Here is a 25,029-nt window from a genome sequence, read left to right as displayed (position 1 = left end):
TCATTATACATAACAAAGCTATCTTTAGCCATCTCACCCCTTGCCTTTCCCTGCAAGACTAATTACAGCCGTTAAGAGTCGTCAACAGGTTTTCCACACCTATGAGCTGATCACCCATTCCCACCACCCTTCTGAGTAATACCCCTCCCCACTCCTCATTACATTTAAGGATATGGTGACTTCTGTTTCAGTGTATCTGAAGAAGTGTGCGTTCACACGAAAGCTCATACCAAGAACAAACTCAGTTGGTCTCTAAGGTGCTACTGGAAAGAATTTTCTATTTTGTTTCAACTATGGCAGACCAGCACGGCTACCCACCTGTAACTCTCAACTTCTGTCACTGAGGTTATCAATGTTCAGAGTAGGGACACATATTTTCTTTCTTTATTTCATAAAATGTCTGTACTCTTTGATTGTAGAAAAGACCTCAAAGCTGTTTTGCCTTCCTTCCTCCTCCCTGCCTATGATCCCAACTGTTTCCCCCTTGATTTCTCCCAAAAAGGTTTAATGGCTCCAGTTAAAATAAACAGAACAAATAAAAAAGGTTCTTTGCCTTCATGCCGTGCTTCGGTGATGCCAGAGATTTCTTGATAGCCATCAGTTTGCCGAACCAGTTGGACCTTCCACTGGTGTAGCAGAACTTTTCATAAAATCACATCTCTGCTTAATAATGTGAAAAGTCTTGGGATTTCTTTGTTTTTTAAAAAAATTGCATGTGTTGGATGTCAAGTGGCAATGTTATAATGCCATTCTTTGAATAGAGAGCTTTAATGACATTGTGACACAGGATTTATTTTTTTAATGGAAGGGGAGTTATAATATCACAACAGGTTATGTGTAGATTGAGAAACAGTTGGAGCCAAAATCACACTTAATCAGGAATGGAAGAAAGTATTTTTACAGCAGCAACCCAAGTCCAGATCTTGATATATTCCTAGTATTTTTAAAGCAATGGTGTTGGTCACTTATTAATATAAATTTTTTAATAATAATAATAATAATAGACCAGTGACAGAAGAGCTTTCCCAATTCTTTAAGGTAAAATAGTTAATTTCTTCATTGATCATTGATATTAACAGAAAGTTCTTTGGACATAGTTCTAGAGAGCAGCACAAAAAAGGAAAAGAGGATGGACTGTTAGGAAACCTTGATTAGGTGAGAATTTGATTTTGTGGAAAAGTTGGTTGGAACTAGAGCTTAAGGCTTGAATTTAATGCTCACCTTTTTTTTTAACCAAATAACATTGCGAAAATTAAGGTGTGCATTAGATTCGATGGCACATTTAAATTCGCCAGCAAATACTTTTTTTGGTTTCAAGGTTCTGGAAATTGAGGTGCGCATTAGATTCGATGGTGCATTAGACTTGAGTCAATGCGGTAAAATGTTTAATTTCAAAGCCAGATTTTGTGGATCACATAGGATTGATGAATGCAATAAACTGCATTATAATGAAAGATAATTTAGCAGACAGTTATAATTTATTTGATTCATCAGGGATTACATGGCAACCTTCTAGAGTGAAATAGGTAAATATTTCATGGTAAATGCAAAGAACAAGCATCTTAAGATACTAAGAAAAACAAAGAAAGATGTATTAATAAGTTGGAAAGTACTGAAATGTCATTTTGTTTCTTAATCAAAAAAAAATTAAAATGAAACAATGTGAACTCTCAAGGCCATGGTCACATTTTGCTTTCTAGGCATCCCAGGGAGTGATTATATAAATGCTAACTACATAGATGGCTACAGAAAACAGAATGCCTATATAGCAACTCAAGGAGCTCTTCCTGAAACTTTTGGAGATTTCTGGAGAATGATCTGGGAACAAAGGGGCGCAACGGTTGTCATGATGACCAAACTGGAAGAGAGGTCCAGGGTAAGGCAACTTTATATTTCTTTATATTTATATTTGGCTAACCTTTCATGAATATTTTATCCATTAAACTGACTTTCAAATGTGAAGGGGGGTCCTGTCATTTCCCAAAATGTCTGTAATGGATTCTTCATTCATTTCAGCTCCTTTATTTGAGCTACACTGCATTAAAAGACATCCAAACTACAGAAATTGGTCTTTGTCTTTAATGCAAAATCTTTTCTCCTTTGCTCCACACCTTGGTATATATGGAAATCTTCAGGGACATTCCCTTGAATGTCTCCAAAACTTCTATTTATTTCACTGGGTTATGTGTGTGAGGGAAAGATTAAATTTGTACATTAAAGTCTTGGAGCTTTTGTATTTGCGATATCAATCCAGCATGACATTGATCTTTAAATGCATACTGCATGTTGTTTTACTTTTTTTTGCATTTGGAGTCCAGGGATGTAACTCACACAACTCTGTTCATGTGATAGCACTTTCCAGTTTTCCTAGTGATAAACTGCAAGTTTCGTTGACATGGCTGGTGTGATACCGTTATCACGTTTCAAAGAGCACATCGGTCTTTGTTATCACATTGCCTTATTACCTTACACAGGGAGGCAGGCTGGGATGTGATGTGAAAAGACAATCTGTGATAACAGATCTGGGTTGATGACTTAACACAAGCACTTGATATCTACAATGAGAAAACTTTTAAATGCTGTCTTCAGAACCAATTGCATTAACCAAATGCATTTTAAAGTACTGCACTATTCCAGGTTTTCTTAATGATTTGTCGCTTATTAAAAATGTTACGTGGATACATTTAGCAATCTCAAGCCCATAGTCATTACAGTGCACTGAAAATATTATTGCTCGCCTGAGTATTCAACCTGTATTAATATTATTACTTACAAATATATGTTGATAATGAGGATCCCATTGTACAATATATTTTTTTCATCAGCCTACTCTATATTTTATCTCGGTGCAGCAGGCTTTCAGTGGACCTCAATGTAGAAGGATGTTTTGAGTTAGGCAAATGAAATTTTGCCTCTTTCTCATTATCTGCTTCTAATAATAAAGTTAACTTCTAAATAATATTCAGTGCTGCTACCAGTGTGAGGGAACAAACACTCCTTTGCCGAAGACTTTGTTACTTAAATGCCCACAGTTTATCATAACACTGCAGGCCACAGCTAGGCTATTCACATAAACATGTTTTGCAGTAACCAAATGAAATTTTGCTCAATCCACTTATTAATTGCTTTTTGCAATTTCTAGTTAACTCTGCTGTCTGTTTTATTATTCTCTCAAAAGTGCCGGTCAGAATAATAATGCTCTTACCATATAGTTTTATTTGATGGCAGCAGATGCTGTGAATCTTGGGAGTCCAGTTGCATTAGAACCTATAGATTGTAGCCTATATCTTTCATTTAAGGTATTGTTTTTTAGTGGTTAGTAAAATCTAGGAATTTAACCCATGCTATCTGATCAGCGATAACCCATATGTTTAAACCACCGTGGCCTATTTCAGAGCAGTTTCCTGCAAAGGCAGTAAAAGTTACGGCTCTTTCCTGATTTCCCTGAAGGCAAGGACTCCATAGGTTGTGACCCAGCAAGCAAAATGCAGCCCACCAAGGTCTCCAGAAATATGTGGTTCCCCCCCCCCTGCATGACTAGGACTGCAAAATCTGCAAGCTATAATAATGGCTGATGGGGTGCATTCAACTTGAAATTGTGCAGGCAGGCCTGCTAAGTATCTGTTTTGGTGAGTGAACTGTAGGAACCTTGTAAGTAAGTGTCTACTTAGGCAGGCAGAGGCATCTCGCTTCTTGCCCTGAAAAAGGTTGAATCACTGTGTCCATTCAAAGAGAACACTCGCAATGCCTCAAGAGTGCTCAGAATGTGCCTGAGACTGATTCCAGCACCGGCCCTTGCCCCAAATCAAAGAAATGCCTTATGGCAGAAGAAAAGAGTGGCGGTGGACAACCCAAGCCACCGGTGGAGCATCTTAGGAGCTGGTACTGATGGTAGAATATTGTTATGACTTGGGGGACAGGCTGTATGCCTGAGACTCTTCCTAATTCCTGGATCCAGCACAGATTCAATTGCTAAAATAGCCAGGCTAGCTTCCTGTTGAGTTAATAGTCCTCTAAGTATCCATCCTTAAAGAAATCAGCCCTGAGTCCTCACTGGGAGGACAGATCCTGAAGTTGAGGCTCCAGTACTTTGGCCACCTCATGAGAAGAGAAGACTCCCTAGAAAAGACCCTGATGTTGGGAAAGATGGAGGGCACAAGGAGAAGGGGACGACAGAGGACGAGATGGTTGGACAGTGTTCTCGAAGCAACTAGCATGAGTTTGGCCAAACTGCGGGAGGTAGGGAAAGATAGGGGTGCCTGGCGTGCTCTGGTCCATGGGGTCATGAAGAGTCAGACACAACTGAACAACTGAACAACTGAACAACAACAACAAGTGCCAGATGGCAAACAGATGGTCTCCCCTCTCTCAGCTCACTGGTAGTTAGAAAGACAAAGGCCAGAGTTGGGAAAGGTGCGTGTAAGCTGGAAGCAAAGCTGTAGGCTGAAGCCTGTAAGACAAAGCCATGCCTGATTTCTGCAGGAATCCAAGACAAGCAAGACCCTCTTGGTGTGAGCCCCTCCATTGTAGGCTCAGGTTGGAGATGTGTAAATAAACCATATATCTTGAAGACACCGCAGGCTCCACTGTCCCTCATTCCAAGGAAAACAAACTCGGGGTTAAAGCCCGGAACCCTGGAATGTCACTTGCAACAATATAATGCCTGTGCAGTTTGTGACTGAACACAACCGCTAACCATACATTGTGGTTCAACAGATGCCCTGTTTTTATTGCCTGGCAGGATAAAGAAATACAGGGAGAGGTGGCAAAATTATCTGGTGAGCTGTGTTCAGCTTTCTGGGTCTAAGATTGTGGGGGGTTGGTAACGAAGATACAATAACATTTATTGCTCTTTTAATGCCATAAAATAGATTAATGTAGCCCAAATGAGATGAAAATACACTACAGTATTATTATTATTATTTTTAAAAAAAACAGCTGAGATACTAGTTGTGTTGTTATTCTTTGGTTTCTGTATTTTATGGTGCTTGTGAGACGGAGAGCAAGAGAGTGAATAATTTTTCCTCCTGTGCTGTGGCAGACTTGATAATTATTTTATCTGGAAGGCAAGAGCATTCTGCTGTGGGACCTCATCTCCTTCCTACCTTCCATCCTATTTTTGTTTACCTGCTTTCCTGTTGCTTAGTCCTGCAGCTGTGCTTTAGCGTTTCTAACCTGCTCTGCATAGATAAAGGGATTTTTCCTTTTTCTTTTTAAGGGGAGGGAGGGAAGGACCAGCAGAAGCAAACTTAGTTGGTTCATTAGCATGTGTTAGATGTCTGACTAACCTCAGCTTTGAGAACTTACATATTCAACAGCTGAGTACATTGAATGAAGATGTTACAGTGAATTAGTTATTCATTTGTTTGCCTTGGGGGAAGCTGCAGGGCAAAGGAGCTCTTTCATTTCTAACCCTTCACACTTTATTGTTTTCACTTTAAATGTCATCTCCCGAATCTCACCTGACCTAATCCAGACCTCAGAAGAGAAAGTCAGTCCTATTACTTTGCTATCACGCACATAATATATATCAAAAAGGATTATGCACACTGTGGTGCATGGAAGAATGTTGATAACATATTTATTACATGCATGAGTTTCGTTTGTATGAAACGAAAGGAAAATCTTAAGCGGTGGAAACCAGAGATTAGAAATAGCAGCTGGCAGTTACAGACAGGAATACATAAAGCAATTCAAAGCAATATTTGACTTGAGGTAGGATTCATTTCTACAGAATTTCCATGTGTAGTGTTACATCCTTTTTTGGTTCATTTCTTTCAACTTGCAAACCCGTTGTGGTTTCAGATTGTTTCCATGCTGCATTATTTAGACAATCTAAAATTTAAATTGCTCTGGGCAGCCAGCAAAGGGTGGAGGGAGTTTGGAATAAAGCTAAGATGTTATTCTTCAAAAATAGCATTTTTGTATTCCACTAAATAAAAAAAAAATTGAGGAAGATATGTCGCGGCTTTGTAACTAGTAAATTATTGGCTTTCAACAGAGTCATTCTGTTCTTGAATCTTATTTTTATGCGGCAAAGGCATTATTAATATATATTCTCAATTACAGTCATTCACCAAGTTTTCTTATGCCATTGATACTGTGCTTAAAGCCAAACTCCTCAATCCAGTTGGGAGCAAGGTTCAAAGAATCAGACTTTTGACATCATATCTGGCCTGGATAAGGCATTGAACTTTCTGATCTCCAGGAGGAGAAATGTGAGGCTGGGATAATTCTGTACAATCCTTTCCCACCAACCAGCTGATTGGTGGGATTCTAGCTTATTGTATTCAGCTGTGTGCATGCAACCCTGGCTGGGGCGGACATGGTTCTGTTGGATTAGAATCTTCAAATGCAAAATCTTTTCATGAATCGGAAGCAGACGTGTGCCAATATCTCCTTCAGTGACAAGGAGTAGCTCCTACACAGAATAGAAACCGTTTATTCATTGAAACCTGTTATTACATATCACAGCAGAAAACACATTGCCTTAGATCCAGGGCTGGTTGCATTGTTTTGTTGGTCTACGGACATCAAGGGGTCCCTAGGCTAAGGTTACCAGATTTTTTTCCCAATGAATACGGTACACTTTTCAACTTCAATGGATTTTGTATGGGGACTGAGTTGTAAATCTGGGGACTGTCCCCGGGAAACGGGGACATCTGGTAACCTTACCCTAGGCCCTCTCCCGTCCCCATCACAGCCCCTTCCTGTCCACCATCCTAGCTTTGCCAAAGGGGTTGGAACCCAATACGCTCACCATCTTTTCAGCCCAGGTGGTGGCAGTGGTACTAAAAGGAACACGAAAAAGATGCTAACCTCCTGCAAATGCTCCTACCCTCAGGAATGGAAGATTACTCAAAGGTCCCTGTGATGCCATAGAACTTGTTCTGTATTCTTCTATTTCCTATGGAATGGGTGCTTGAAAGCAATGGAGCCTGACTGGGTTCCTCTTTGTGATCTTGACAGTGCTTACAAAGACGGGCTTTTTGAATATCAGGCGCTGTGGGTTAAACCACAGAGCCTAGGGCTTGCTGATCAGAAGGCTGGCTGTTCGAATCCCTGCGATGGGGTGAACTCCTGTTGCTTGGTCCAAGCTCCTGCCCACCTAGCAGTTCAAAAGCACGTCAAAAGTGCAAGTAGATAAATAGGTACCGCTCTGGCAGGAAGGTAAACGGCATTTCCATGCGCGGCTCTGGTTCGCCAGAAGTGGCTTTGTCATGCTGGCCACATGACCTGGAAGCTGTACGCCGTCTCCCTTGGCCAGTAATGTGAGATGAGTGCCGCAACCCCAGAGTCGGACACAACTGGACCTAATGGTCAGGGGTCCCTTTACCTTTACCTTTATACTGACAACAAAAATCTGTAACATGTAGACCAGGAAAGTAGCCTTGTGCTAGCTCAGTTTTCCTTATTTCTTTGAACAGCTGACTGTAAATGCCTCCACCTCAGCTGTCATTTACCACAAACAGGCTTACTTGTTTATTTAAGTATGCACTGCTTACCCAAAAAAGACCTCTGAGTGGTTTACAAAGGACAAGCTAAGATAGTAAACTGAAAATACAGATCGAAGCAAACATGTTAACATGTTAAAAATATATATTAAAAATACCAGCAATTTTAAAAAAGCAACTATTAAACAGTGAAATCTTGTGCGAGAATTGCACATTCAAAAAGTATTTTTTTTTAAACAGAATTTATTAGCATTTTCATAATATAACACAAACCCAACCCCACACCTACTGATACAAAAACAAATACAAATACACATAATGTCAGGATTCTTCTTCTTATTTATATACCTTACAAAAAAAAATTTCTAGTTCTAAATCTTGATGTTTGACTTCCCCCGCCTATTCACCTTCGGTTTTAAATCAATATACTATTTCCTTAACAACTTTTCTCTATAAAAAAATTTAACTTTACTTAAAAAAAAAGATAACATACTTATCTTAATCTTTGCATTATAACCTAAATCATAACCAAATATTCTTGTAGCTAAACTTATTTCTTCTATCCTTTATCATGCTGCTTTTAACTTAAAATTCAATATCTCCTTACTTATTTAAAATAAACTTGTAATTAACAGACTTCACACTCCAATTTCAGATACCATGGCAGACCATTTGGATTATACATTTAGTACTTCAACCCACTCCCCCTCTGTCCATTGTCTTTTTCTGTCTTTCACCGGAACCAAATCTCCAATTGTCTTCCTCTGAGTGTCCACAGGTCCAGGCAACATCCACAACAAACCCCGCATCAAGCCTCAGGGTCTTCATCACTTCCATGGGCTCCTCCATTTCTTTTTCTTCTTCTTCTTGTAGAAATCTCAATTCCATGTCCCTTGCCCCCGAGCTGCCACCTCGGAGTCTGGATATTGTAAATTTTCCCGTTCCAGGGCTGCCACCCCCAGAAATCGGCTCCTCCTCCTTTCGGAGTTGCCCAACCATTTCAAACCATCCTTCCAGCGCCCCTCCCAGCTCTTTGCCAAGGTTTGATTCCGTTGTGTAAAACTTTTGAAAAGCCTCCTCTGTGGAAAATAAGTCCTTTTTGTTTATAATTCCACTCAAAACTTGTAGTTTTCGATTAAGCAGTTCCAGCTGCAAGACAGTGAGCATTTCCTCATCCTTTAAGCTAGAGTTCGATACCAGTGCGAGCACAAAGTCCAGCATTTTAGGAGAGAGGGTGAGTATCAGATTTCAATTCCTGTCTCTTCCTTCCTTTGTTTCAGTTTTTTCCCACGACAAACCAAGTCGTCGCCATTTCTCCAAAGCCGGAGTATAAAGACCAAAACTTCAAATGGAGATATTTTTTCCCCAGTTAACCCCCGAGGGGAAATCTCAACAGTCTCAGTTTTCAAATTCCAAATACTTTCTATCGATTGTTGTAGCAGCAGTCACTTAAAGAGTTAATTTCTTTCACCACCCGAAGGGAGGGAGGCGGGCTGCCTTTCTTCTTTCCCCCAGATCGTTCCAGGAATTACAAAGAGTCAATCAATTACTCACAGCCTCTGGGTTCTTATCAGCTCCTTAAAGACAGGTAGAACTTAGACGCTCATCACAGGCTTTGTCGCCGCATTTACATCCCGGTTGGGGCATGTCCCCTATAGCCCGGCTCCGTCGTCCCTTCACCCCCACTCCCCCTTTACAGGGGGAGCGGGGGAAGGGTTCGGAGCCACAGCGGGCACAGCCGGGGAGCCCAGGGTGCGGGACGCTCTTCCCGCACCCCAACCGGAGCCCCGCTATGCGGCTGCAGGGCTCCTAACCCCCGGGATGAACTGGGTGCTTCGCAGCCGAAGCATCCCACGACCACCCGTAATGGCGTCAGCCGCCGGAAGTCCTGCACATTCAAAAAGTATGCCTAGGTAGGCGTGTCGAAACAAAGAAGGTTTTAGCAGGCGCTGAAAACAATACAGCAAAGGAGTCTTTGAAAATTCTTTCCATTCCAAAAGTAGTTTGTCATGTGACATCAGATACTGTTGGGAATTTATGTTTAAATGGGAATTTATGCTTTTTTCCCCTTTCCACTTACATTCTCATTGATGGAAACCAGCTAGAAGACGAAACTGGACCCACGTGGACCTGATGGTCTGGGGTCCCTTTACGCTGTGGGTTAAACCACAGAGTCTAGGGCTTGCCGATCAGAAGGTCGGTGGTTCGAATCCCTGCCACCGGGTGAGCTCCCATTGCTCGGTCCCAGCTCCTGCCCACCTAGCAGTTCGAAAGCACAACAAAGTGCAAGTAGATAAATAGGTACCGCTCCGGCAGGAAGGTAAATGGCATTTCCGTGCGCTGCTCTGGTTCACCAGAAGCGGCTTAGTCATGCTGGCCACATGACCCAGAAGCTGTCTGCGGACAAACGCTGGCTCCCTCGCCCTATATAGCAAAATGAACGCCGCAACCCCAAAGTCGGACATGACTGGACCTGATGGTCTGGGGTCCCTTTACCTTTACCTAGAAGATGAAACTAGAGGACATGCATTTTGGGTTGGCTCTTACTGTTGAAGTCATAGGAAATGCTACCCAGATATGGAATTGCAACTACCCAGAGAGTTAGAATATTGAAAACTAATTATCTTAATTATTCATGTAACTTTCAAAGCAGCCATTATTTCAAGTGTCCCTTAGATTCCTCCCAAGTTGTTATTATTTCTTTCACTGGTATTTTCTTCTATTTTCTTTGTGGGAATACTGCCTTTCACTTGTGACTTTGCCCAAATCAAAGAATGCTTTAAAATCAAAATTATATTATGAGTATCATTTCAAGAAATTCAGACCGCATCACTGAATCATAGAATTGTAGAGTTGGAAGGGACCGTGAGGATCATCTAGTCCAGCCCTCTACAATGCAGGACTATTTTGTCCAATGAGAGGCTTGAACTGAAATTAAGAGGCACATGCTGTACCAACTGAGCTATCCCAGGCATTGTAACAGATCGATCAGTATACTGCATTATTGTTCCTAAATCTGCAAATCTCCTATATTCGGCTCATGGGTGTCTGCAAGTTTATGTCTAATCTAGCGGCAATGAGGCAAGTTGACCATTTGGCACTCTACATGAATGCCATTACAAACAGCAGCAAAATTATTGCTGTGCAGCCCAGTTGGCAGTCAAGATGGTGCAATTGTTTTTAACCTGACACCTACCATGTCCTGCTGTTACGCTAAATAATTCTGTAGGTTAATTTTCTACTCCCATTTCTGTACTGGTAGGACAATCATGCCATTAATTAATAAGCATGCACGGAAAAGTCCATCAAGCAGAATCTTCAAAATAAATGCCATGCTAAATGCCAAATACGTCAGCACAAATTAAAACTACAGGGTAGGAGATCAGTATTTTACCCTTACAAATTTGGCATTGCTTCTGAACCAGGTTCACAGTTTGAAAATACGCTCAAGCAGTTCTGGAAGGGAGGAAAGAGCATCTTAGTCCCCATACTGCTAGGGGGCTCTCCAAGGTCCTGAAGAAAAGAAACCAAATAATAATATCTGAAGAAGTGTGCATGCACACGAAAGCTCATACCAAGAACAAACTTAGTTGGTCTCTAAGGTGCTACTGGAAGGAATTTTTTATTTTATTTAAACCAAATAAAGACTCGCTTCTTCCTTACTATCCCACTGTTCTTAAGCAAGACTAGACCTTTTTACAGCAAAATTTTCTCTCTACACTTCACTATCAAGTATCATATTCATTGATTTTATTGGATTAATATATATATATATATATATGGAAATTTGCCTCCTTTAGTATCACTTATAAAAGGTGGGACAGTGTTTTTTCACACCTGTGATTTGCTGGAGTGTGAAGGTTCATGAATATTACTTGGTAATAGATGTTGATTTTTAAACTCACCAGGTTTGAAATGGTGTCCGCCTCCATTCTTAGTGGGAAAGAAGTCATTCAGTGTTCACTAGCCCTACAGCTTTCATTTCAGCCAGTGGAATGTGTCATTTCTGCATTTGGAAGTCTTCTATTCTGTCTTGTATAAAAAGGAAACCATGAGACTGTACCTTTTATGCCTTTCATGCTTTGCAACCTTTGACCTCAGCCTTACAGCTGCCTTGTTAAAATGATCTGCTGTTACTCTGGCGTAGTTGATACTGCTTCTAGCTGAATTTCATAGGATGTTGTTAAGCATTGCTTCTGGATTATCCGCACTATTGTCTTTTAAAATGAGGTGGTGAAACTTCCTACCAATGGTAGACAGCCAAGGCACTTAGTCCTCCCATCTAAGGCTCTTTCAGCACAGTTTTATTTCTTCCACCAACAACCAGCTACTCAGAACACTTCTCAGATATTTCTTATCTTTAAAATGTGCCTGTTTGTTACTGGGCTCTAACCCCTTTGGAAACAAAAATACTAAGTAATAATGCCAACTTCAGTCTGTCCTAATACCAGATGGCTGGATGATTTCCGTTGGAGCTCAAGAACAAAATTTGACTGGAAATTTGGTTGGTTGGCACCCATCTGTCTCACGAGACAATGGAAAAGTGCACCTTCTGCCGTGAAGTCAAACCATTGCAGAGTTACAGTGCCTGCTGTGGCTGTAGAGACCAATATGAGAGAGACATGTTTTGTTGCAGCTGGGGCAGATGAAAACATCCTGTTGTGTTGATGCAGGTGTACCACGGCATTTCTTTCTACGCGCCTCCCATCAGTCAAAACTATTTACAAAATCAGTAGTTTTGAGATAGATATGTGTAAATTGAAACCCACAAATCCCAACACACAATCCAACACATTAGCCATGTAATGTGGCCCACTATGGGCTTAGGGGGTGGCGCGGGTGGCGCTGTGGGTTAAACCACAGAGCCTGGGGCTTGCTGATCAGAAGGTTGGCAGTTCGAATTCCAGCGACGGGGTGAGCTCCCGTTGCTCGGTCCCAGCTCCTGCCCACCTAACAGTTTGAAAGCATGTCAAAGTGCAAGTAGATAAATCGGTACCGCTCCGGCGGGAAGGTAAATGGCATTTCCGTGTGCTGCTCTGGTTTGCCAGAAGTGGCTTAGTCATGCTGGCCATGTGACCCAGAAGCTGTACGCCGGCTCCCTCAGCCAGTAATGCGAGATGAGCGCGGCAACCCCAGAGTCGGACACGACTGGACCTAATGGTCAGGGGTCGCTTTACGTTTACCTATGGGCTTAGTAAACTCCTGGGTTTTCCTATTACCAGAAAGCAGTTGTCAGGTGATTCCCAGAGTTGCTTACAGTAAAATAATAAAAGCATAAATTTAAAAAAGAATTAATAATGAAGAAACAAACAAGACATAGCAGAGCAGTAAAATAAGATAGAACACCAGCATACATTCTTAAATAATTACAAAGCCTGGGCAGATAGAAAGTGTGACCTCCAGCACAAGCCATGTCCCTAGAGGTCACTGGATAAGCCAAAGTGAAGCCTAGAAGAGTCTAGAAGTCAAGCCAAGTCACTTGGTCCAAGCTCACCACAAACTTATCTGATGTCAAACACTGCAGTAAAGAGTAATTAAGCTCACCTTAACTATGCTTGACTGTGCAGATAATGGCAAGAATGTGAAGTGAGATATATATTACCCTGGAATCCACCCAAACCAGAAGACTTCAAGTATTTGAACCATATGTTTGGGAAACATAAGAACTAGGAATTTGCATTATTTCAGTAAAGAGTGGGAAATAATGTTTCTACCTAATAAACTGGCCCGACATGTTTGTCACTCCTTTACCACCAGCGTTTTAAACCAGATCTTTTCCAGCTGACACCTGTAACTCAACATCTCCTCATCGGACAATCCCCACCTGTCACTCACCCTGGCTCCACCACCTTTGCACCTCAATCTTGCACTGTCTTCTTTCTCTCACTCATTTTTTTCTGTTACACTAAGACACGGAGCGCCCTTTAAAATCTGATAAATAATCTCTTTCCGTGAAGTCTTACAGTTCAAAGACTTGGGAATCTAAAGCCACGACAAGTTTCATTAAAGAAAGAAAAAACCTCAAAACAAAATTACGTTTTTGTGTAGTTTCTGGCATAGTTCATTCTAAACATCCCCGGATCAAAGAAATCCAGTCTCACTGCACTGCTTTTCTATTTGTAGGAAAGCTTAAATTTTTCAAACCGCTTACTTCGGAAACCAATGTTTATGTTTGGTTTCATCTGATATATTCTGCAGCACCATGAAAAAAATGTGAGTGGGTGCAACATAAGACCTGGATTTGAAATTGTAAATTGCAAGTGGCACTTGCTGCTGGTTCAAACCACATCATGAGACACGGCATCTATAGGGCCTCAGCATGCCTTGCCCCACCCTCCAACCCTAGGAGTCCTCATAAGGGAGCTTTTCTTGAAGGAAGAACTGTGGGGGGAGAGACTCCATCAGGCAAGGCCTCCTTCCACCTGCCTTGCCCCACCCTCCGACCCTAGGAGTCCTCATAAGGGAGCTGTTCCTGGGGGAAGAACTGTGGGGGGAGAGACTCCATCAGGCAGGGCCTCCTTCCACCTGCCTTGCCCCACCCTCCAGTCTCTGTTTCTCAATTTGCATTGTATTATTTTATGCACTGTGCCTTGCCGTTGTTTTATTGATTTGTAGTTTAGAAATTATTTATTGTAAAATTGTTAAGAGTGGGTTTCTGTTTCATTTTTATATGCTGATATTATTATTCTATACTACTCTAATGATTGTTGAATGTTACTTCATTTGATGTAGATTGCTTATTTTAAAGCTATGTTTTATTATCACATTTTTGTATTGCATTAGATTGTTATAAGGTGTATATTCTTTGTCTCTTCAGCTTGTAAACCGCCTTGAGTATCGTAAGATAGTAAGGCGGTATTCAAATTAAAAGTGAGGATGATGATGATGATGCCTATAGAGGCCACTGGGTCAGGCAGCCACTGTAAGCAGAGGCATTGTGAGGTACATAAAGGACTGAGGGCACAGGCCCATGACACAAATTTGCACATGTTAATTTATATCTAAACATACCTCAGTGCAAATTAAAATGGCCAGTACAGTCGTATCTTGGATCCCGAACGCCTTGGTACTCAGACGTTTTGGCTCCCGAACGCCGCAAACCCAGAAGTGAGTGTCCCGGTTTGCAAACGTTCTTTGGAACCTGAACGTCTGACAGGGCTTCCGTGGCTTTGGGTTGGCTGCAGGAGCTTCTTGCAGCCAATCAGAAGCTGCACTTTGGTTTCGAAACGTTTTGGAAGTCGAACAGACTTCTGGAATGGATTCCGTTTGACTTCCAAGGTATGGCTGTAGTTGGATCTCACCAGCACCAGGTTTTGGTTGTGCACCTAGTCACTTTGTGAGCAGCAGAAAATAATAATAATTAAAAATGTGAGGGAAAGAGAACAGAAGGTCCGGGAACCATTGCAAAATTCAAAAACTCCAGTGCCGTCACTGGCCAGGCCCAACAATGCCCCATTCTGCTATGGAGTCCTTCCTTCTCGTCCTTCCTTGAGCCATGCTGACCACATGGAGAGAGCAACCACTTGTACTGCCTTCTCCCTACCATTACTGCACTTGCTTCAGTTGGCAGAGGTGAAAAGGAAGTCATGCCCAGCTATTTCCCTTCTTTGCCTTCATTTACACGTCTGCCCCCAGATACCTGAGAAAAAAGGACAGAAAAGAGCATCTCTTGTTCTGGAACTGGAGAAAAGCAGGTCACTTAAAGATCAGTTCCATCCCAATGGAAAAAACATGCAGCCCTCTTGTCATATTATTGAATAATTCCTCATTTTTACTGTGTGTACATACCAAGCTGAGGATGAGAGAGGTGGAACAGGAAGCAGTTTCTTTTATCTGACAACACAGTTTCATGAATCCTCTTCCTGACTCGATCTATTTTGTAGCTGTGCTGATGCACACCATCTGGTCCACCGAGCTGCACACATCAAGCATTACTGATGACGCTACTTTTCCGTGAAACACCCCCTATAAAATCTGCAGCATAAAGGCTCAAGGTCCCATTGTCCCATTCGGCATGCTGAGTGCTCAGGAAGCCTGTTTATATTGTGTTCCCCAAGTGCACCATCATCTTGTCGTCCTTCTGGATGATCTGGATCATTTCCACAGCAACTAGACCACATGCTGTTGGGGTGTCTCCTATCCCAACATAGTAATATTCTTGTCAGCCTGTTTCCATTAGTTTTCAGCTGTGAGCAACGCGATTCATGCCATTTAAAAAGTGAATATATTTCTGCCTAAAATGCTTTTTGCAGGTGAAATGTGATCAGTATTGGCCGAGCAGAGGAACCGAAACATATGGACTGATCCAGGTGACCTTGTTGGACACTGTAGAATTGGCAACATACTGTGTTAGAACATTTGCACTTTACAAGGTAATTCTTTGTTGTGTATGCATCAGATATTTTTGGGGTCATGGTTGTTTATAACAATATAACTGGATTACATGGGGCCATACAGTCTCATTCCTTGCAACAGCAAGATTCCCTAGAATTAAATGCTCACCCAGTTTCCTATCCAAAGCCTGCGGAGTGCTGGGGGAGGGGGGGACCATAAAATTCCTAGCCATTATCAAACATCTTTACAACTATAAAACATTTATTGACATTCAACCCATATCAGAACTCTGAAATCTTTTACACATTGTCTTTCTTCCCTCTATGGCCCTAGTAAACAGTTCCTCTTCCTTTCTACGTTAAACTTTTAATTATTTGAAAATTTGTTTTCTAATCTAATTTACAGCCAGTTCCTTTAGTTTAAGTCAGTGGTTTTCAACCAGTGTGCCGTGGCACCCTGTGGTGCCTTGAATGGTGGTCAGGGGTGCTGTGGGCAACATTGGCCTCTGTCCCTCTTTTCTTTCCTTGCTCCTCTGATTCCCTCTCACGTCACTGCCTGCTAAAGGCTTGCACAGCTGTTCACTGCAGTAGCCCTGGCTACAAGCTCAGCAGGCAAATGCGGCCTCTGGGGCTGGGCATTGGGTGCAGGCTACCAGTAGCTGAGGCAGCCTCAGAGTAAAGCAAGCAAGCGGGCAAGGGAGCCCAGCCACCCAGTCCGGCAGCCCTTGCTCTTGGGAATGGACAGAGAAGTCCCAGGCCCCTGTGGGGCAGTGTGAGGAGGCACCTCTCTTTGGGGTGGGGGGCAGCTCAGAGACCAGGGGTGGCAGCAGCGGTTGCCCAGAGGACTCCCAAGGAGAAAGGAGAGGAGAGGCGGCTGAGGGAACACTCCACAAGGGAGAGTGTTTGGAAAAGGGTGAGAGGCTGCCAGCTCTGCAGGCAAGGGGTGACCTAACTGGGCTCCCGAGCCCCACAGGGGTGCCGCAGAAATAACGTAGTTGGCCAAGGGATTCGTGGACTCAAAAAGGTTGAAAGCCTCTGGCTTAAGTCATGCATTCTCAATGTTGGGCTGGCTACACAATAGCTCCCATACTGCTTAGCTGCAGTAGTAGTGAATAACAGTGTTGTGTCTGCACTTTCCAGCACCATCACTGAGAAGTTTGTTACTGTGATAAATCCAATACAGGCTCACTATTAAATACGTGCCACGGTTCTAGAGTAGCCACAGACTCAGCTTGCGAGATGATATCGTATTCTGCTTTTAAATGGAACTTTATTTAAGACTCATGGTGATGTGCCAGATATGCCCAGAGCTGTCAATCTTCCTTTTTTTGCGCTGGGAAACAGCCATTTTTGCAATGGGAAACGGCGCTGGAATAAGGGAATTTCCCGCAAAAAAGGGGAAAGTTGACAGCTATGAGTATGCCTTTGCTCCATTCCGGAGCACTGTTGTGACATTGAGCAGTCATTCCAACCAACATTCTTCTCTGGCAGAATGGATCAAGTGAGAAGAGAGAAGTGAGGCAGTTTCAGTTCACTGCCTGGCCTGACCATGGAGTTCCAGAACACCCGACGCCATTCCTAGCTTTCTTACGACGAGTCAAAACCTGTAATCCTCCCGATGCCGGGCCAATGCTTGTTCACTGCAGGTAAGTGCAGGCTTCGCTGTAACAAACGCTTGCAAGTGACATGTTAATGCCGAAAGCCAATGGCTCATAATTTGGTATTCTACATATTGGTACATAGCGTTTCATTTGCATTTACCACATTCTTTGGGAGTTCTGATTAACTGAATACATGTAGTCTAAACAGCATTGAAACTAGCTCCGCAAGCTGAAAAGGAGCTTTAGAACACAGTGGTGGTTGTTTCTGAGCAATAGCCCCTTATGCTACATGGTGAACTATTTTTAAAGCTTAGGGGAGGTTCTTTAAAAAATTGTGTTAATGCAAATGGGGCTTGTTTGAAGGAAAATGTACCAAAATAAATAAATAAACAAACATCCAAGTAGGCTACCCCAGGATGCAGCCACATGCACACTTATTCCTGAGAGGTGCACTTAGAACATGGGTAGGCAAACCGAGGCCCGGGGGCCGGATTCAGCCCAATCGCCTTCTAAATCTGGCCCGCGGACGGTCCAGGAATCAGCGTGTTTTTACACGAGTAGAATGTGTCCTTTTATTTAAAATGCATCTCTGAGTTACTTGTGGGGCCTGCCTGGTGTTTTTACATGAGTAGAATGTGTGTTTTTATTTCAAATGCATCTCTGGGTTATTTGTGGGGCATAGGAATTTGTTCATATTTCCCCCCAAGAAAATATAGTCCGGCCCCCCACAAGGTCTGAGGGACAGTGGACTGGCCCCCTGCTGAAAAAGTTTGCTGACTTAGAACTGTGGATACAGAATCCACCCAAGCAGAATTTACATATACATACTCAAGTATATTTGTAATCCTTCTTATAGGGACCTCCAAGTGTGGTTTACTTGCATGTTTCCCCCAATTCCAGTTGCCAGTTTCAGGGGCGTTCTTGAGCTCTCATGAGTCCAGCACCAAAAGTGCACAGAGGCTCTTCTCATACTAGGTATAATATTATGCAATAATATTTATTGGTTGGGTTGAGGTAGTTTGGGAACATTTATGGGAAAGATGGTGTGTGCCTGGACCTTGCAATCACTAGCATTTTGCTCGACGTCCAGCTCAAATAGCTGAATCTCCAAAGGCAGAAAAACCTGATTGTTCAAAACGTTGGATACCCACCAAGTTGAAAAGTTATACCTGAAAAGCACGAAACGGCATCTGTTCTGGTGATCTTGCAAATCCATTGATTTCGTTTGTGAAAGGAAGTTTCTTATCACCCATTTACATATTCTACACTTCAAGTAATTTCAATTTATATCCCTAATTTGTTTTACCTGAAATGTGAGGCAACCGGTTAAGCAATTTTGAACAGTTCTAAATAGAAAGAATCTGCTGATAATTTGTTTATTTAAAAAAAAAACCAGAAATTTCTGCCCCGTGCTTCCAGTTCCTATGCACTACTCAAGGCAATTTACAACGATTTAAAACTGCAATATCATATAAATAGAAATGCATTAAAAATCCAACACAGGCAGGTACCACAGATAAAACGTAGCATTTAAATAAAATGAATTATTATTATTATTATTATAAAAAATGTCTTCACCAACAAGCAAAAGGCAAACTTCAAGGAGCAAAGTGACCCACACCATACTGAGAAAGCCTTATAGTTTCTTGCTGTCAACCTTGTGTAGGACACAGAGAAGGACATCTCCTTTTGATATTTGGGAGCAGGCAAGGTGGCATTAGAGGAGACAGTCTTTCTGTTGGGCTGGCCAGGTCAGGATGATGCAGATGGAAGATTGGCCAAGGTCCTTGGGGAGGGTTCCATCAGAATGTGGGAGCCTCTGCTGGGAGTGGGAAAATTTGCTGGCAAGGATCCTGGGGAGGGAGCTTCCTCAGCCTGCTCTCTTGTCTCATCCATCCCCACGACAATAGCTGCAGGCCCCACCTCCTTCTCTGTTCCTGCCTTACTCTGACACTTCCACGGTGCATGTTGTACCTCCCACCCTGGCACCATCAGATACTGGGAGTACCTTAGGAACTCCACTCCAGATTTGGGTAGGATTTGCTCCTTAGCCGTTGCTTCTCTCGAAGATATCCCGCAAGGCAGCGGAGGTTTAGGACCAGAGTTTTCCCTTCTCCTGGATGGGCTACCTTACCAGGTGGGCAAGCCCCACCTACCCCTCACTTCCCTCTACAGCACATGCAGAAACTGTCTTCTTGACCAGTGGGCCAGTGGTATCGTCTACTCAACCCTCCAAAGCCTGTCTTCACATGCAGGGGAAGTCCCTAACTTTCTGAGGGTTTGAGACCTATCGGCAACCCTCACCTGGTTTAGCCGGCCAGTCGAAGCCGTTCCCTGTGTCTGCCCACTGTTGCATGCTGACAGCTTCTAGGAGCCGTAGATGAGAGCTGAGTGCAGGGTGGGGACCAAAGGTAGACAAGCTAACCCAGAAGAAAAACGAAATGTCCCCCACCAGAGATACTATACCCATCCCTGAGCACTCCATATATTGTTGTTGTTGTTCAGTCGTTCAGTCGTGTCCAACTCTTCGTGACCCTATGGACCAGAGCATGCCAGGCACGCCTATTTTTCACTGCCTCCCGCAGTTTGGCCAAACTCATGCTAGTCGCTTCAAGAACACTGTCCAACCATCTCATCCTTATTCATCCCCTTCTCCTTGTGCCCTCCATCTTTCCCAACATCAGGGTCTTTTCTAGGGAGTCTTCTCTGCTCATGAGGTGGCCCAAATACTGGAGCCTCAACTTCAGGATCTGTCCTGCCAGTGAGCACTCAGGGCTAATTTCTTTAAGGATGGATAAATGTGATCTTTCTGCAGTCCATGGGACTCTCAAGAGTCTCCTCCAGGACCATAATTCAAAAGCATCAATTCTTCGGCGATCAGTCTTCTTTATGGTCCAGCTCTCACTTCCATACATTACTACTCCATATATACAGGATAGCAAAGGGGTGTGACAGTGTCGGATCAATGTCCAAAGCTTTGGAAGTTGGAGCGCTTGCCTTAGCTGTCTCTGTATTTTGGATTAGCCGTGTGTATTGCCTGAAATGCCTTCAGGCAACAATTTGCATACCCACCACAGTATCCTAAGCATTGAAGCCTCTGGAAAGAACTCTTTGCGTGGCAAATGACCCGCCCTCCCCGTGGGAAATAATCGACACGTGACACGTAATATAAGGTTAAATGGGCAGAAAAGGCCACAACTTTATTGGTTATAGATGTTGAATGGTATTGGCTTAGGCATTGGACCCTAACCGACTATATCCGACCCCAGCCTGTGTGCTGGAAGTCTGTGAAGGGTTAACCACCAGTAAGGAGCCCTCATGATGCGTATTGACTAGGAACTCGCCCTGGGGCCACCGATAGGGGCGAGCCTTAGGCCCTAACCTCCTTAGGCTTTGGACAGGGCGGCGCCCCCGGAAACCTTTCACGGAATACCCTTCGAATTGCAGGGCAGGTGATGGCGCAACCTCCCCTCCACCCTTCTACAGAGATATTCCAATGCCTAACCGCCAAACCGGAAGTTGTGATGAGTTGCTACGAGGTAGGCGAAAAACCACATGACCGGTGCCAATTTTCCAAGTGGAAAAAATTCCTACCAGGCCCCTCAACGGTGACCAACCGTGGTCCATAGCAAGGTCAAGAGAAAACCTAAAGGGCAGGTGGGCGGGAAAAACCAATGCAGCTGGGGGAGCGGGAACAAAGAGGCAGGTTCCTGGCCGCGTTCCAGCTGGCCACGCCCCCGGGTCAACCGGATTGGTCAGTCTGGCGGTGATGCAGCCAGGAATCCTCCCATTATCCTGGGGCTGGGATCCCAGCCCCTGTAGGCGTGGAAGGGGCGTGATGCCCACAAGTCCACCTCCTCTTTATGCGGAAGTGGGTTTGTCAACTCTTTGTTCTTCAGCAACTGGGAGACAGGACAAAGGAAGCCCTGGATTTTATTTTACAGTATTTTCACTTTTTCTGCCCCACTGTCCTTTAAGCCCACAGAATTTGACCACTGTGCTTTTTAGTTCTCACTTTGTTCTTTCTTGGGGTGCAATCCAATGCATATATACCTCAGTCAGTCTCAGTGAACACAGCAGAACTTTCTTCTGAGGGAAACAATGAGTTCTGTTCTCTTGTTCCTCGTTTCTCTAATCACTGAAATGAGTTTGTTTTATGGAGACCTCCTCCATGTTTCCTTCTTTTTTGTGTTTTTGTTTCCAGAGCTGAGCAAATGGTGTTGATGGTAGATTTATGCAAAACATAATCATAAACATCTCTCAAATAAGTTTTCCTGTATGAATTTAAGAGCTGCAACCGAAAGACATGATGTGAAAACTGGATGTAATTTTCATGAGTGCCAAAAAAGCTTTTATACAGTGCAGCTAAAAAAAAAAGGATAAAAATAAACAGTTCTGTTAAGCAACAGTGATAAAGTACTGGGTGAATTGTTTCCTTAACTGACAATGTAGGCAATTAAGTTTCCACTGAGAGCATGTGATTGGCCCTCCATAATCTATTCCCTTGAAATTTTCTATAGACTGTGTACTTCAATTATATATTATGGCAGCAGTCCAAAGAGGTGCACTTAAGCCCTATTTAAATCAATGGGATGTGTTAGTTGTGATTGTCTTCCCCCCATTGATTTCAATAGGACTTGAGAACATAACCAACTTCCTCTTGATTGTGACCTACCAGATTCAGCATGCCAAACTCCTAGGAACAAAAGCAAAAGCAGCTTGGAACTACGTAGCTAGCAGTCATCTGCAGGGAAACAAAATGAAAACAATGCCTTTAATTGCACAGTTGCATTTAAACGGTTTTAACCCTTAGCCTGCAATCCATGCATCTTCTCTTGGCAGCTCAGATGTGCTGGGCCTGCAAAAAAAGAAATGAGAAAATCTCAAAGCAATTTTTGCAGTACCCATAAATGGCAGAGGTCTTACTGCTAACAAATAATGCATGCATACTCAAGGATTTGGGGTTTTGCTTTGAATTTCTAAGAATCAGAACTCTAGTTTAACTGTGGAATACCACAGAATGCAGATTGGTGCAGGCCATTGGTGCAGGAGCCTGTTTTTGTCATTCCACAGAGCACTACGTATGCTGATAGCGCTTTAATCATCATAATGGCAGTAACATTCAGCTTTCCAGCTGGCACTTACTTATACCTCCTAGAAGTGGAATGTCATGGCCATTGGTCCCATTTGCCAGACAGCAGAGCTGGTTCTAATGAATAACTTATAAGTGCCTCATTTAGTTACCCATTTCTACCTCTGCATAATATTCTGCCTATTCCAGAGCAATTTAGCAATATCACAGTCCAACCATTGCCTCCATGCTGATCTGCTTTAATTTGTAAAATTAAATATCCTTTTAATGAGCACTTATTGTTTGAAATTCAGGCTTTAATTCTATGAATCTGCAACAGACAGAGTGTAACATGTGGTCTATTGATAGCAGGAAAAGCACACGGTTGCGTTTGAAGTTGGATTATTGCTGGCAAACAGGTGCTCATCAGATCATAGCCGAATAGCACCAGAGGGCATCTGGAAGCCTTTTTGTTTTGTTTTGAGAACTTCACAGAAGTCTTAGCAATTGCTGCAGTAATGTTACCCAGAAGCTTTGTATAGAAACATGGGCCTTTATCCTCTGTGTTTCTGCAACAGAGCGCCAGTGGGCAATCCTTGAAGAGGCATGTAGTTTAATGAAGTGTTCAGATACGTTGCTAACGTCCACAAAATGAGTAACAGAAAGAAGACAGGTGGGCAGCTTTGAAAAACATGAATTATGGATTTAAGGAACGTGCTCTCACCTACAGATATGCTAAAGATGAATTTCAGCCAGCTACGAGATATTCACATTCTATACAAATGCTTTCCATTGTTACAACATGACATACATAATTACGTCATATGGTTCTGAAGTTATTTCTAGAAGTTCGCTCCCCCCTACACACACACTTTGATGCCACTTCATTCATTTGCTCACCTGGCCAGGGCCGGTGCTAGGGTTTTTTGTGCCCTAGGCGAGATCACCTTCTGGCGCCCCCCTCCCCCAGCCAATTGAAGGAAGGAAGGAAGGAAGGAAGGAAGGTTGAGAGAGAGAGAGAGAGAGAGAGAAGGAAGGAAGGGTGAGAGAGAGAGAGAGGGAAGGAGGGAAGGAGGGAAGGAAGGGAGGGAGGGAGGGAGGGAGGGAGGGAGAAAGAAGGAAGGAAGGAAGGAAGGGTGAGAGAGAAGGAAGGAAGGAAGGAAGGAAGGAAGGGTGAGAGAGAGAGAAGGAAGGAAGGGAGGGTGAGAGAGAGAAGGAAGGAAGGAAGGAAGGAAGGGTGAGAGAGAGAGAAGGAAGGAAGGGAGGGTGAGAGAGAGAAGGAAGGAAGGAAGGGAGAGAGAGAGAGAAGGAAGGAAGGAAGGAAGGGGTGAGTGAGTGAGTGAGTGAGTGAGACAAGGAAGGAAGGAAGGGGTGAAAGAGAGGGAGGGAGGGAAGAGAGGAGGAAGGGGTGAGAGGGAAAGAAAGAGAGAGGGGGAAGGGGGAGAAAGAAGAAAGAGAGACAAGGAAGGGGTGAAAGAGAGGGAGGAGTGAGGGAAGGAGGGAGGGAAAAGAGAGGGGGGAAGGAGGCCTGCTCCTGCTCCAGCGCCCCCTCCATTTTGGCGCCCTAGGCAATTGCCTAGTTCGCCTAAATGGACGCGCCGGCCCTGCACCTGGCACTCCTCTTCACATGTAAAAGCTTACAGTAATTAAAACATACATAGAGCCTCACTTTACTTTTTTAAACATCAAATCCCATAGTTTGAACAAGACAGTATGCACACAATACTGTAAATACTGAATAATACAAGAAAATTTATTCGATCAGGTTTCCTGGCAAATAACATGGAAGTGAAGGTTTAATTTTTCCAATTTTTATGCAATATGTACAGTGGGGGATCTGAGATATTTAAGTGCATGAACAACATGTAAGCGCATTAATGTAAAGACATTGAACATGGGTGTATTGTGAGATATAAACTTCAGAAGTCATTCTAAACGTTAACCATGACTTGTCTTCTCGTGTCAAGTTATTTTGTTGTCATTATTTATTAGATTCATATATCACACTTCATCACAGGATCTCAGGGCAGATGTACAGAATAACATACAGGATAAAAACAAGTAAATAATTAAAACAAAACAGCAAAACAATAACCCCGCAGACTTATTTAAAAGGCTGCCAAACATTAATCAGCCAAAGGCCTGGTTGAAGTTTTAAATGTTTTATTGAAGTCCTAATTCAAGTAAGGTGGGGCTAACATCCCCATATACTTATTAAAAAGAGCATACTTCAGATGCAGAACTCAAATGTTTCAATCCCCACATAAGATTTGTCCCTGCCAGAAAGGGAGGTTTCCAGTGTCCTCATCTCTTCTTTCTTTTAGCTTAATCTTTATGGTGTTCTTCTTCTCAAGGTTGCAATCTTGCTGCTGTTTTACATTCCGTTTTATCTCCGTCTTCTCACACCTGCACTCATATTTCTGTTCCTTCTTTCTAATACTCTGAGGTTTGTTCCTACCTTTCCCTAGATTGACCCTAAAACCAAGAGTCGGTCCTCTCTTATTTCTCAGCATGAATATTGTAATGTTCTTCTGGTTGGCCATCCTTTATCTCCATTCTAGTGTTTCTAT

At 43.0% G+C, this 25,029-nt stretch overlaps 1 protein-coding gene across 50 annotated transcripts in view; it reads left to right on the top strand.

The window, feature by feature from the left end:
* Positions 1-25,029, top strand: part of PTPRD (protein tyrosine phosphatase receptor type D) — a 794,829-nt gene that overhangs the window by 730,116 nt on the left and 39,684 nt on the right. For all 50 annotated transcript variants that reach the window (XM_033173198.1, XM_033173199.1, XM_033173220.1 and 47 more), the window contains 3 exons: positions 1,701-1,876; positions 15,707-15,826; positions 17,279-17,433. In XM_033173198.1, the coding sequence (XP_033029089.1) occupies positions 1,701-1,876; positions 15,707-15,826; positions 17,279-17,433 (451 nt within the window). The remainder of the gene's footprint in view (positions 1-1,700; positions 1,877-15,706; positions 15,827-17,278; positions 17,434-25,029) is intronic.

Source organism: Lacerta agilis, chromosome 16 (assembly GCF_009819535.1).
Source record: "Lacerta agilis isolate rLacAgi1 chromosome 16, rLacAgi1.pri, whole genome shotgun sequence".
In the NCBI taxonomy this organism is placed as follows: domain Eukaryota; kingdom Metazoa; phylum Chordata; class Lepidosauria; order Squamata; family Lacertidae; genus Lacerta; species Lacerta agilis.
The sequence above is the reverse complement of the archived record's forward strand: the minus strand, read 5'-3'. Positions and strand labels throughout refer to the sequence as shown.